The sequence below is a fragment of the Triturus cristatus genome, chromosome 7 (genome assembly GCF_964204655.1).
Source record: "Triturus cristatus chromosome 7, aTriCri1.1, whole genome shotgun sequence".
Lineage (NCBI taxonomy): Eukaryota > Metazoa > Chordata > Amphibia > Caudata > Salamandridae > Triturus > Triturus cristatus.
In genome coordinates, this window is record NC_140590.1 from 287,885,004 (window position 1) to 287,898,040 (window position 13,037).

A 13,037-nucleotide genomic window follows, 5' to 3' on the forward strand; every position below is an offset into this window, starting at 1 on the left:
CAGCCAGTGTAGAGACAACCAGACTCCTTCGACCCACTGTCTATTTAATGATTTTGCGCCATCAGGCCATTTCCTCATCTGTGGTCTAAGCGCTCCATTTGGGGGAGATCACCCCACTACGCTCACCCCTACACCCGTGCATTTCAAAGCAAAGTCACTCATTTCTCCGGAAGTCCCAATTAAATCTTCGGGCTGAATTTGCAAAAGACGCTAAAAAAGTCTTAAGACTTCAAGACTTAAAATAGCTTGATGGATGTCTTGTCTGACTTAAGACTGTTTCAAGGTTGACTTAGGAAACATAGGCATGATTTAGCTTGGTTTTCCCCTAGCTTAAGACACACTTAAAAGGTGTACCACTGTCTTAGGGGAGTTTTAGAATTAAGATAATATAAAATAAAGTGTTGTTGAAGTTTAAGATAAACTTGAACAACACCTCGCTCAAACCCGACCATTGTTCCTACCTATAGAGAATCTTAAGCCGAAAGAAAAATGGAAGCATATCCGGTCTTATATTGAGCACCGCCTGTGCTCAGGTTTGTCTGCGTGCCATTGTATTGCATATGTTTATTTCATGTTATCAGCTGTGGCGTGTTCTGTTGTAGTGAATAACTAGGGGAAGTCAGTGGTTTTTGGTTGTTTTTCCTAACTCTGCTGTTTCCCCTTCGCAGACTGTACCTACATGGGGAAAACATACAGGGATGGAGAAACCATAGAGATGGACTGCGAGTTCTGGTAAGAAGCTGAAGATGATGCTATCCTTGCAATCTGCTGTGTTTGCCAGGGTGGGTCCAGTGAAGATAGTGCGGCAGACTGTATGCGGGTGATGACATGGTTAGGTATGTGAGCAGTAGTGGCTGCTGTGTGGGTGGAGTGGCGGGTTGGGGGCAGGAGGACAGACGGAAACAGAAAAAAAGAAAGACAAAAAACATACCTGAAGCAGGCCCGCCGCTCTTTTGCTCCGTGTCCTCCCCGCAGCACAGGCTCCCAGACTCCGCTGCAGCCAATCCTGACGCTGCTCTCATGTTTAAAAGCAGCGTCAGGATTTGCCTGAGCACTGTGGATTTGCACTCCCAGAGAGACTGGGAGCCTGTGCGTGCTGTCTCCAATCCAGCAACGCATCAGGGTTGGAGACAGCTCAGTGCACATGTTGGTTTGGTTGTCCTGAGATGGCTAGCCAAACCAACACGCACACTGATAGCAGTGCTGCTCACCACTTACCCTCCTGATGGCCCCAACCCCAAGACTAGAACCTAAAAAGTAAAGCCATAATAAACCCATTTTCTTATCGTTTTATTTTTTATGTTTGAGGCAGACAGGGGGGGCGACACTACTCCGCCATAGCGGAGGAGCCGCCATTGTACGTGAGAATCCATGCTTGGTAGTCCTGACCTCTCTTTCCGGGGGGGCCCAGGGAGCGCTGCTGCTGTCCTACACTATTAATATGCATTTCCTCACTTTGTCACAATGCTCACCATTCGACTTTGGTGTCATGGGGAGCTGGCTCATTCATGTCCTGGGTCCATCCCAATGTAGGCTCCCTCTCTCGCCCATGTGGGAAGTATGGAATCAACAAACTCGGCCTGAAGGCATGTCTGCCGGGGAATCATGAGATTTTCTAACAGAACTATTGCTTTGTGCGTTAGTATATGCTGAGAGGTGTGTTGTGTCTTGTTAGGGAAGGAGCTATATTGTATTCTGTGTTTACTGTATTGGTATAAGGAGGGATATGGATCGTGCCCTGTATATGCATCAAGATGAACTTCGCTTAGTGTTCTGGGGCTGTGTATGTTGTGTCCACATAAGTAATGATACATGGAGTGCTGAGGCTTTGGTAGGAATTTTAGAGCAATGAGCAGTCTCTGGACATTGAAAGGGGGGTGATATTTTGCCATCCATGGTCCATTGATTGAAGAGGAGCTGCAGTTGTTTGCATCTTTGTCCAATTGTAAAATGAGTTGTTTCTAGGGGCCATATGTATCATTCCAAATTGCGATCGCAAACGCCGAAATTCTGCGAATTTCAGCGTTTGCGATCGCAATTGGGCTAAGTGGGATGTATCAATGGCAAACAGCCTCGCAAAATAAGGAATCGCAATATTTGTGATTCCCTATTTTGCGATTGCATTTAAGGAATCGCAAATTGCGATTCCATAAATGCAATGTAAGAAGCACAGAAAAAGTGCCATTTGCCCATAAGAAATCGCAAATTACCACCAACTTCAAGTTGGTGGTAATTTGCGATTTCTTTGAAAAATGCACTTTTTTGCATTTTTCAAAGTGCCATGTGGCACACATACATGCCCCTAGGGCATGTATGTGTGCCACATGTGCACACATGCACATTTCAGGGGTACAACAGGGTGTCCTTTTGACACCCTGGCACTCTTGAAATTGCATTCTCAATTTGTGATTCTCTAATTGAGAATCGCAAATTGAGACTGTCTCCCCATTCATTCCTATGGGCCAGTAGGCCCATAGGAATGAATGGGGAGGTATTCCTTAATTACGAATCGCAATTTGCGATTCACAATTAAGGAATATGTAGGATTCACAACATTATTTGCAAATCCTACATACATAGCATTTTGTGATTCTCAAATAGCAATTCGCAAAAAATCGCTATTTGAGAATCACAAAAGAACATTTTGATACATATGGCCCTTGGTGTTCTTTGGCCTGAAGGAAAGTTAGACGCTCTTCCAATGCTATTGGACCCAGTGTGGATGGCCCATACCTATGTGGACAATACATGGACAGCTGCCTTGTTGGTGCATAGCATTTGCAAGCTATAGGGTTCTCTCACTTTAGTGTGCAGCGAGTGAGCTCTGATGTAGTCGCAAAGTGCATAGTTGCACATGTGTGGAGGTTTTATTGGTTATTGACTTAAAGTATTATGGACCGTAATAATCCTTTTTTTTGTGCAACGCAGTAAGCCACCCTGCTGCGCTGAGTGAAAGGGCAGGTATGCCCCAGATTTAACATTATACAGTGCATTCCTGTTTTTCCTAATGCTGGCACACTTTTGCCTGCATAGCGCCAATGCAGACACCCTTACATCAGGCGCGCAACACCCATTGGACTCAAAGGGCTTCAGCCCCCCCGTCGTGTGTGGCAGCCCGGGATGAGACAGCTTCCCGGGCACACACACAGCCACCCGATCACTTCACAGGTCTTTAAAAGACCATTTGCATGGTAATGAGGCCTTGCTGTTGTTTCACCCCTTCTAAGAGCCCCTGCAGCTCCGCTCTGCCCAATGCTTAAAGATTCAGCCCCCCCCCCAAAAATCAGCTCCACTCTGCCTATTGCTTAAAGATTCAGCCTCCCCCGAAATTTTTTCTTAGCCCTCCCCCCCGAAATTTGGCTCTAGTTGCGCCTCTGCCTTACATCATAGTGCAAGGGTCCCTGCACTGTAGGTAGGAATGTTTTTGTGCAGGGAGGAACACCTTTCTGCACAGAAAACAATCCTAAGAAGCAGTTTCCTCTTTCACGTGCTGCAGAATGCAGCACACATAGAGAGAGGAAAAAAATATATTTCTCCTCGTTAAGGCTTACCTGGGGAGGTATAGCAATGGGACGCATTCTCAGGTCTACCACTTATGGTAAATCTGGACATGCGCCAAAATCTATGGGTGGATGCGTGGGAACACCCATGCGTCACCTATCGAACGCCTGTCTGCCACAGAAAACGCAAGGCAACAATTTGCCTTGGATGGCTTGATAAATCTCACTGTGGCTTCCTGTCGCCCTTGCCCGCCTAGCGTGGTGCAAGGGAGAAGCAAAACCTCGAGAAATCTGCCCCAAGTGCTTATTTTTCGTGTTATATGTGAACTTGTGCTAGGCACTTTGCATTGGCCACTGGGATTATGCAAATCTGCAGTCCTGGCGTTTTCAGTATAATTATGGATTTGCTGCACTTTCCATATAATCCATCATCTTCTGCATAATTTGCATTTTGGCAAAAAAGTTGTTTCTAGCTCAAGCGGATCAAAAGTTACTAAACCCTTTACTGGGCAGTGACAGGCCCCCTTTCATATTCTGATTGCTGAATTTTGGTGATCAAATTTAACTAATGAGGTCCAACATTTGTCCAGAAAGTGTTAAATGTTAACATTGTAAAAACTACAAAATAGTGAAGTACTACTGCCACATAATGTGCTGCATTATTCCTCATAATTTGCCTTTTAGCCACATAATTTATTTAACCCTACCACATAAATTGTTCCTCCCCTGCCACATAATTCCAGTGGCCCTGTTTATAGGTCATGATCATGACAGTTTGAGCAGGTGCTGTGGAATTTTTCTAAGGAGAGACTTATGTTGCGTCTTGTGTTTGTGCAAGGAAAGATGGGTGTTGTGCCTTGTGTTTGTATGTGTACTGGTACCGAGCAGCACTGCAGACCCGGTGCTATCAGAGCAGAGATTACTGCCCGTGGGCATTGAGGCGCATTGGGAGAGCAGCACTGCAGACCCGGTGCTATCAGAGCAGAGATTACTGCCCGTGGGCATTGAGGCGCGTTGGGAGAACAGCACTGCAGACCCGGTGCTATCAGAGCAGAGATTACTGCCCGTGGGCATTGAGGCGCGTTGGGAGAGCAGCACTGCAGACCCGGTGCTCTCAGAGCAGAGATTACTGCCCGTGGGCATTGAGGCGCGTTGGGAGAGCAGCACTGCAGACCCGGTGCTCTCAGAGCAGAGATTACTGCCCGTGGGCATTGAGGCGCGTTGGGAGAGCAGCACTGCAGACCCGGTGCTCTCAGAGCAGAGATTACTGCCCGTGGGCATTGAGGCGCATTGGGAGAGCAGCACTGCAGACCCGGAGCTATCAGAGCAGAGATTACTGCCTGTGGGCATTGAGGCGCATTGGGAGAACAGCACTGCAGACCCGGTGCTATCAGAGCAGAGATTACTGCCCGTGGGCATTGAGGCGCGTTGGGAGAGCAGCACTGCAGACCCGGTGCTCTCAGAGCAGAGATTACTGCCCGTGGGCATTGAGGCGCATTGGGAGAGCAGCACTGCAGACCCGGAGCTATCAGAGCAGAGATTACTGCCTGTGGGCATTGAGGCGCATTGGGAGAACATCACTGCAGACCCGGTGCTATCAGAGCAGAGATTACTGCCCGTGGGCATTGAGGCGCGTTGGGAGAGCAGCACTGCAGACCCGGTGCTCTCAGAGCAGAGATTACTGCCCGTGGGCATTGAGGCGCGTTGGGAGAGCAGCACTGTGGGCGCAGTGCTATCAGAGCAGCACTGCAGACCCGGTGCTCTCAGGGCAGAAATTACTGCCCGTGGGCATTGAGGCGAATTGGGAAAGCAGCAGTGCAGACCCGGTGATCTCAGGGCAGAGAGTACTGCCTGTGGGCATTGAGGTGCATTGGGAGAGCAGCCCTGCGGACCCGTTGCTCTCAGAGTAGAGATTACTGCACTTGGGCATTGAGGCGCATTGGGAGAACAGCACTGCAGACCCGTTGCTCTGAGGGCAGAGACTACTGCCCTTGTGCATTGAGGCGCGTTGGGAGAGCAGCAGTGCAGACCCGGTGCTATCAGAGCAGAGATTACTGCCCGTGGGCATTGAGGCGCATTGGGAGAGCAGCACTGCAGACCCGGAGCTATCAGAGCAGAGATTACTGCCTGTGGGCATTGAGGCGCGTTGGGAGAGCAGCACTGCAGACCCGTTGCTCCCAGAGCAGAAATTACTGCCCGTGGGCATTGAGGCGAATTGGGAAAGCAGCAGTGCAGACCCGGTGATCTCAGGGCAGAGAGTACTGCCTGTGGGCATTGAGGTGCATTGGGAGAGCAGCCCTGCGGACCCGTTGCTCTCAGAGTAGAGATTACTGCCCTTGTGCATTGAGGCGCGTTGGGAGAGCAGCAGTGCAGACCCGGTGCTATCAGAGCAGCACTGCAGACCCGGTGCTCTGAGGGCAGAGACTACTGCCCTTGTGCATTGAGGCGCGTTGGGAGAGCAGCAGTGCAGACCCGGTGCTATCAGAGCAGCACTGCAGACCCGGTGCTCTCAGGGCAGAGATTACTGCCCGGGGGCATTGAGGCGCATTGGGAGAGCAGCACTGCAGACCCGGAGCTCTCAGAGCAGAGATTACTGCACTTGGGCATTGAGGCGCATTGGGAGAACAGCACTGCAGACCCGTTGCTCTGAGGGCAGAGACTACTGCCCTTGTGCATTGAGGCGCGTTGGGAGAGCAGCAGTGCAGACCCGGTGCTGTCAGAGCAGAGATTACTGCCCGTGGGCATTGAGGCGCATTGGGAGAGCAGCACTGCAGACCCGGAGCTATCAGAGCAGAGATTACTGCCTGTGGGCATTGAGGCGCGTTGGGAGAGCAGCACTGCAGACCCGTTGCTCTCAGAGCAGAGATTACTGCCCGTGGGCATTGAGGCGCGTTGGGAGAGCAGCACTGCAGACCCGGAGCTATCAGAGCAGAGATTACTGCCTGTGGGCATTGAGGCGCATTGGGAGAACAGCACTGCAGACCCGGTGCTATCAGAGCAGAGATTACTGCCCGTGGGCATTGAGGCGCGTTGGGAGAGCAGCACTGCAGACCCGGTGCTCTCAGAGCAGAGATTACTGCCCGTGGGCATTGAGGCGCATTGGGAGAGCAGCACTGCAGACCCGGAGCTATCAGAGCAGAGATTACTGCCCGGGGGCATTGAGGCGCATTGGGAGAGCAGCACTGCAGACCCGGAGCTCTCAGAGCAGAGATTACTGCACTTGGGCATTGAGGCGCATTGGGAGAACAGCACTGCAGACCCGTTGCTCTGAGGGCAGAGACTACTGCCCTTGTGCATTGAGGCGCGTTGGGAGAGCAGCAGTGCAGACCCGGTGCTGTCAGAGCAGCACTGCAGACCCGGTGCTCTCAGGGCAGAAATTACTGCCCGTGGGCATTGAGGCGAATTGGGAAAGCAGCAGTGCAGACCCGTTGCTCTCAGAGCAGAGATTACTGCACTTGGGCATTGAGGCGCATTGGGAGAACAGCACTGCAGACCCGTTGCTCTGAGGGCAGAGACTACTGCCCTTGTGCATTGAGGCGCGTTGGGAGAGCAGCAGTGCAGACCCGGTGCTATCAGAGCAGCACTGCAGACCCGGTGCTCTCAGGGCAGAGATTACTGCCCGGGGGCATTGAGGTGCATTGGGAGAGCAGCAGTGCAGACCCGGTGCTCTCAGGGCAGAGATTACTGCCCGGGGGCATTGAGGTGCATTGGGAGAGCAGCAGTGCAGACCCGTTGCTCTCAGAGCAGAGATTACTGCACTTGGGCATTGAGGCGCATTGGGAGAACAGCACTGCAGACCCGTTGCTCTGAGGGCAGAGACTACTGCCCTTGTGCATTGAGGCGCGTTGGGAGAGCAGCACTGCAGACCCGGTGCTCTCAGAGCAGAGATTACTGCCCGTGGGCATTGAGGCGCATTGGGAGAGCAGCACTGCAGACCCGGAGCTATCAGAGCAGAGATTACTGCCTGTGGGCATTGAGGCGCATTGGGAGAACAGCACTGCAGACCCGGTGCTATCAGAGCAGAGATTACTGCCCGTGGGCATTGAGGCGCGTTGGGAGAGCAGCACTGCAGACCCGGTGCTGTCAGAGCAGCACTGCAGACCCGGTGCTCTCAGGGCAGAGATTACTGCCCGGGGGCATTGAGGTGCCTTGGGAGAGCAGCAGTGCAGACCCGGTGCTCGCAGGGCAGAGAGTACTGCCCGTCGGCCTTGAGGCGCATTGGGAGAGCAGCATGTGGCTTGAAGTACTGTCACAACACGGAGGAGTGGAAGTTAGGATCGAAGTTCATCAACAGAGCTATATGTATGTCTGAGTACTTTCTGAGCAGGGAGTACTGTACACGAGGACTGGTGTTCATGAACAGAGCTTTGGGTGGGTCCCTTTATCAAAGATTTGAGGCACCCATGGTGAGGCGCCTTGACGGAGCTGTGTGTGCATGTGTGTGTTAGAATAGCATGGAGTGCCACAGGTCAAGACTGACGTGCATGTCACAGCTCTGCATTGTTGCCAGTAAAAGGAGCTGGTGTATGTCAGGACTGACGACCAATAACAGAGCTACCTGCTGTCATCCCTGCAGAGGTTCTTTAGGTGTGTGTGTGTGTTAGAGAGAGATAGGCAGAGTGTGTGTGTGTTTGCGTGTGTGTGTGTGTTAGAGAGAGATAGACAGAGTGTGTGTGCGTTAGAGAGAGATAGACAGAGTGTGTGTGTGTTTGCGTGTGTGTGTGTTAGAGAGAGACAGAGTGTGTGTGTGTTTGCGTGTGTGTGTGTGTGTGTTAGAGATAGACAGAGTGTGTGTGTGTTTGCGTGTGTGTGTGTGTGTGTTAGAGAGATAGACAGAGTGTGTGTGTGTGTTTGCGTGTGTGTGTGTGTGTGTGCTGTGCGTGCTTCTATGAACTTGTAGGTTACTTATTTGAACTTATTTTAAAATCTGGGAGTGGTATTTATTGCAAGATTTTGCCTGCGCAAAATTAAGAGATTATTATTGTGGATACTTATTCCAGTCTGAAAGTGAATAAAAAACACATGGTAATGTTTCTGTGGAACTCAGATTAACTAACTATCCTAAATACCCTATGGAGAGAGCAGTATTTGAAATGCACAGTTATGGGCATAGTTAGGCCTGGGCGGAGTTGGAACTCTGTAAAGTGACCAAAAACCTCCACTGCGCTACACGGAGTTCCGCAAACAGTGGAGTGCAACACGGCAGGCTGGTCTTGCTGATTTGTAGCGCCTGGGTTTGTCTCACATTGTAAAATCAGAATGAACGGCACTACGCGCAACCCAAGAGGGCAATGCTTCTTTCTGCTGCACGAATAGATGTTGTACTCGAGCGGCAGCTTCCTCAACGCAAAGGAAAGGTTTCTCAACGTGAGCGGTAGCGACAACCAGCGACCGCCCACATTGAGAAATGTCGCCGGGAGGTGGTCTGGAGTAAGATTTTCCTTACTTGCACTCACCAACGTAATGTTGGCAAGCTGCCGATGGGAAAAACTCTGCACCGCTACACAGAGTTTTTCGGAAATCCGCGCTCTACACAGAACGCAAAGTGGGAAAATCTCAGCAAACTCCACGGGCAGAGTGGAATTTCATGCCCAGGCCTAAGTATAAGTCTGAGAAGACAAGAAGCGTACACCGGGGCCTCATCTGGAACTGTGTTTGTCCATTCCCAAGGTCACATCAAGAGTATTGTTTTCTTTTTCTGGAGACCTCATGGGAAGTATTCTCCATTGGAGGTGTCTAATTTTGGAGTCCACATCTTACGTGTTCTGTCTAGTTCTAGGGGTCTCATCTGATGTATTGTACTACAGCTGAAGTTCTGTATCAGGTTCTGGAGGCATAATTTGGAGTATTGCGTCCACTTTTGAATGTCACATTAGTTTGGCAGGCATAACTTTCTGCACATCCAACTCTATGATTGGCGGAACTAAAGCAGGCTTCTTTGCAGCTTCGTAGTTTTGTTGATATGCACAAGTGCCTTGTCTGATGCCACTGTAATCACGAGCTAACAGGCTGACATCTGTCTCTTCTCTTTCCCTTGCAGTGAATGCAGTAATGGAGAAGTTAAGTACTGTGAGCGCAAGGAGTCTTGTAACAGTAAGTCATCAATGAGCTTGAAAGCGTAACTATTATGTACTCTGCTCTACCTGTTCTATTGGGTGATCAACCCTCTCCACCAGGCCCATGTCAAGGAGATGAAACCAGGGCTTTAGAGATGATCAAACATCTTCACCAAGCCCATGTCTAGTGGAAGGAACATGAGCATTAGGGCTTACCAAACCTCTCCTCCAGGCCTATGTCAAGTGGAAGGAACATGGGATTTAAGGGTGACCAAATCTCTCTACCAGGATCATGTCAAGGGGAAGGAACAACAGATATAGGGGTGATCAAACCTCTCCACCAGCCCCATGTCAAGGGGAAGCAACCAAAGCGTTAGGGGTGATCAAACCTCTCCACAAGGCCCATGTCAAGGAGAAGCAACCAAAGCGTTAGGGGTGATCAAACCTCTCCACAAGGCCCATGTCAAAGAGAAAGAACCGGGCTTTAGGGGTGATCAAACCTCTTCACCAGGCTCATCTCAGGGAGAAAGAACCAGTTCTTTAGGGGTGATCAAACTACCAGACTGCAATCTTAAGGTAAAGTAACTTGGCTTAATGAGTCACTTTAAGTCAGGAGAGCCTTTTTGCAAAAAGTCCTGCTCAGAGGAGTCTAGAGAGAGGAGGTCAAATTTTGGAGAAGTCACACTGTTTCAACAGACTGGCTCCTCTATATACTGGAACTGGCCTAGGCGGACGAATCTATATGCCAAGAGCACCTGGCATCTGAGTTCTGCCAGGCCCTACCATCGCATCAGGGTGACCAGCATCTTGTCTATCCATCCAAACGTCCCTACTTAAAATGTTACTTTCTACCTCAGGGTTATCAGTAGCCACAGCTAGAATAAGAAGTGTTGCTACTCAGTTTTTTGTCCATTAACATAAATCGGGGGAAGCACACGATGAGGGTAGGTGCGATGAAGATCACACTCTGAAACCTTTAGCACGACTGAGCGTAGCACCTCTGTCACACCCTAGCAAGTACTTTTATCTCCAGTTGGAGGTTGGAAAGCCAACATCAGAAAAGTAGGTACCACTCAAAGGGCACCACATTTGACTCATTTGTGGGGTAGGAATATTCACTCACTATTCCTGTCCTGACGAAGCGCCACAGATCCTCCTGCCAACTAGGGGCTCAAAACATGTAGACTGACTAGAGTTAGACCCTAAAGAGGGAGCTCACATCAGACTACCAGGGTACTTTATGACCCCATTGGTAGCATTTACCTATAAAGGTTTTTAATCTGACAGGGTGATTCAGTTATCAAAAGTAGTTGGTGGCCTCCATGACCAGTTCTAACCCACATCATCACACATGAGATACCACCCCACTTAGACTCTACCTTGCATTCATCATACGGCTTACCAAAAGAAGATCTCCGCCAAAGTGACCCTTTAGGGGACCCGTTGGGCATTGCAGCACCAGCCCTACAAGGAGCAATATCCCTATGATAATGCATGACATCACTTTGGGATGTGTGAGGGCAACATGAAACAGTCCTTCTGACTGCTACCTTGCATATGCCTGAGTCCTGCACAACCTGTCAATATCTCCTCTTTCTCTTTAGGAGCAGTAGCCCTAATTTTTGTTTGTGACATAAACCAAGGAGCACGGGCACTGGACCTCTCATCCAGCTCCTAGTCTCCACCTCCTCTCTCTAGGAAATCCTTTGATACATCATTAACATTAATCACCACAAAACTGTGGCATGGAGCATGGCAATAGTGTAAGAGTACTGTATAGAGCACTCTAGTTTTTACCTCCGCTTCGCATGTCCTCTGCCATTTTTCCTTGAGGAACAGGGTATCAAGCAAGGGGCATATTTATGAACCCCTTACCTGCCAGAGCTTCACTTTTTGTGGTGCTCCGGCGGTGCAAACTACAAAGTCATATCTATGAGGTCATGCAAAGCCACTTTGTGTGGCTTTGAATGGCCTCATAGATATGGAGTATGGCAAAGCAGCACAAATCGCTGAGTTGCTTTAGTCTGTGCTCGGGTGTGTCCCATGGGCATTGCGGGGGATGTTCCCACGCAACACCCATGTATTTTGACGCTTCTCCAGATTTTTACAAGACTATGTAATCCTGGGGAGGCTCCAAAACATTAAGCGAGGTCAGTCAAAATGAGGAGAAATAATTTTATTTCTCCTTATTTATTCCTCTTTCCATGTGTGCTGTATTCTGCAGCACACATGGAAAGAGGAAAACGCTTCTCAGGCTTGTTTGTGTGCAGGAAGATGCCCCTTCCTGCACAAAAGCAATCCTTCCCACAACACAGGCACACTTGCACCAGGGTGCACCAGGTTTTGGTACTATGGTGCAGAAATGGCACCAGTGGTGGGGAAAGTGACAGGAATGCACCACGTTATATAAATAAAGTGCATTCCTGCCCTTTCACTTTGACGTAGGTCAGCACAGCAAGGGGACTTGCTGCGCTGCCCCAGATCAAATCCCCATAAATTAAGCCCCAAAGCTACTGTAGTAAAAGTGGTGAATAGCAACTTTTAAAACTTGGGGCCTCATTTATTTGGATTTGACATAGGGTAGCCCCACGTCAAAGTAAAAGGACAGGAATGCACCGAATTTGTCTAATAAGTTGCATTCCTGTCCTTTCCCCCAGCACTGGTGCAGTTTTGGCAGCCTTGCGCCAACACAGGCACCCTTGCATGGTGCAAGGATGCCTGTGTTGTCAGCAGGATTGCTTATGTGCAGGCTGGGGGACATCACTCTGTCCAATCTCCTTTACGCCGATGACCTGGTTCTAATAAGTCGAACTCCAATTGGCCTCCAGCACCTTCTAAACACCACCAGCACATTTTCACAGCGTAACGGATTAAAAATCAATCTAAAGAAAACAAAAACAATGGCCGTAAACTACAAGAAGGCCAGAAAAAACTGCTGGTACCTGGACGGACACAAATTGGACCATGTAACGTGCTATAAATATCTGGGAGTCCTAGTAGATAGCAGAGGCTCATTTAAACCGCAATTAGGGATGCTACAACGGAAAGGCTCCATGAGTCGTCTCGCGATGATCCCCTTGAAGAAAATATTGCCAGACTATACGCTTGATCCGCTCTTACAAGTATTGAGAGCTCGCCTTCAACCGACGCTAACATACGGGAGCGAATCAACGCTCGGAAAAGATGCTCTTACCCTTGATAATGTGATTAGTAAAACTTACAGGACCATCTTTCGATTACCTAACTATGTATCTCCTGCCCAAATTCGATTAGAGTTCGGGGTTCAAAAACAGACAGTAGAAAGAAGGGGCAGCTTCATAAAATGCTGGCATAAGATTAGAAACGCCGAGCAAGGCACTTTAAATGCCTATCTCTGGATTGAGCTGCAACGTCGAGAACGGTCAAACGCAAGGAAATACCTGATGGAATCATTAGAAGTACTTGAACTGACAGACCTCTGGAACACCCCTGTAGACCATAG

General features: G+C 49.5%; 1 protein-coding gene across 1 annotated transcript in view; it reads left to right on the forward strand.

Annotated features, from left to right (window-relative positions):
- Positions 1 to 13,037, forward strand: part of LOC146809462 (uncharacterized) — a 241,788-nt gene that overhangs the window by 19,322 nt on the left and 209,429 nt on the right. Inside the window, exons 2-3 of the mRNA XM_085614868.1 lie at positions 669 to 732; positions 9,541 to 9,593. Coding sequence (XP_085470994.1) covers positions 669 to 732; positions 9,541 to 9,593 — 117 coding nt within the window. The remainder of the gene's footprint in view (positions 1 to 668; positions 733 to 9,540; positions 9,594 to 13,037) is intronic.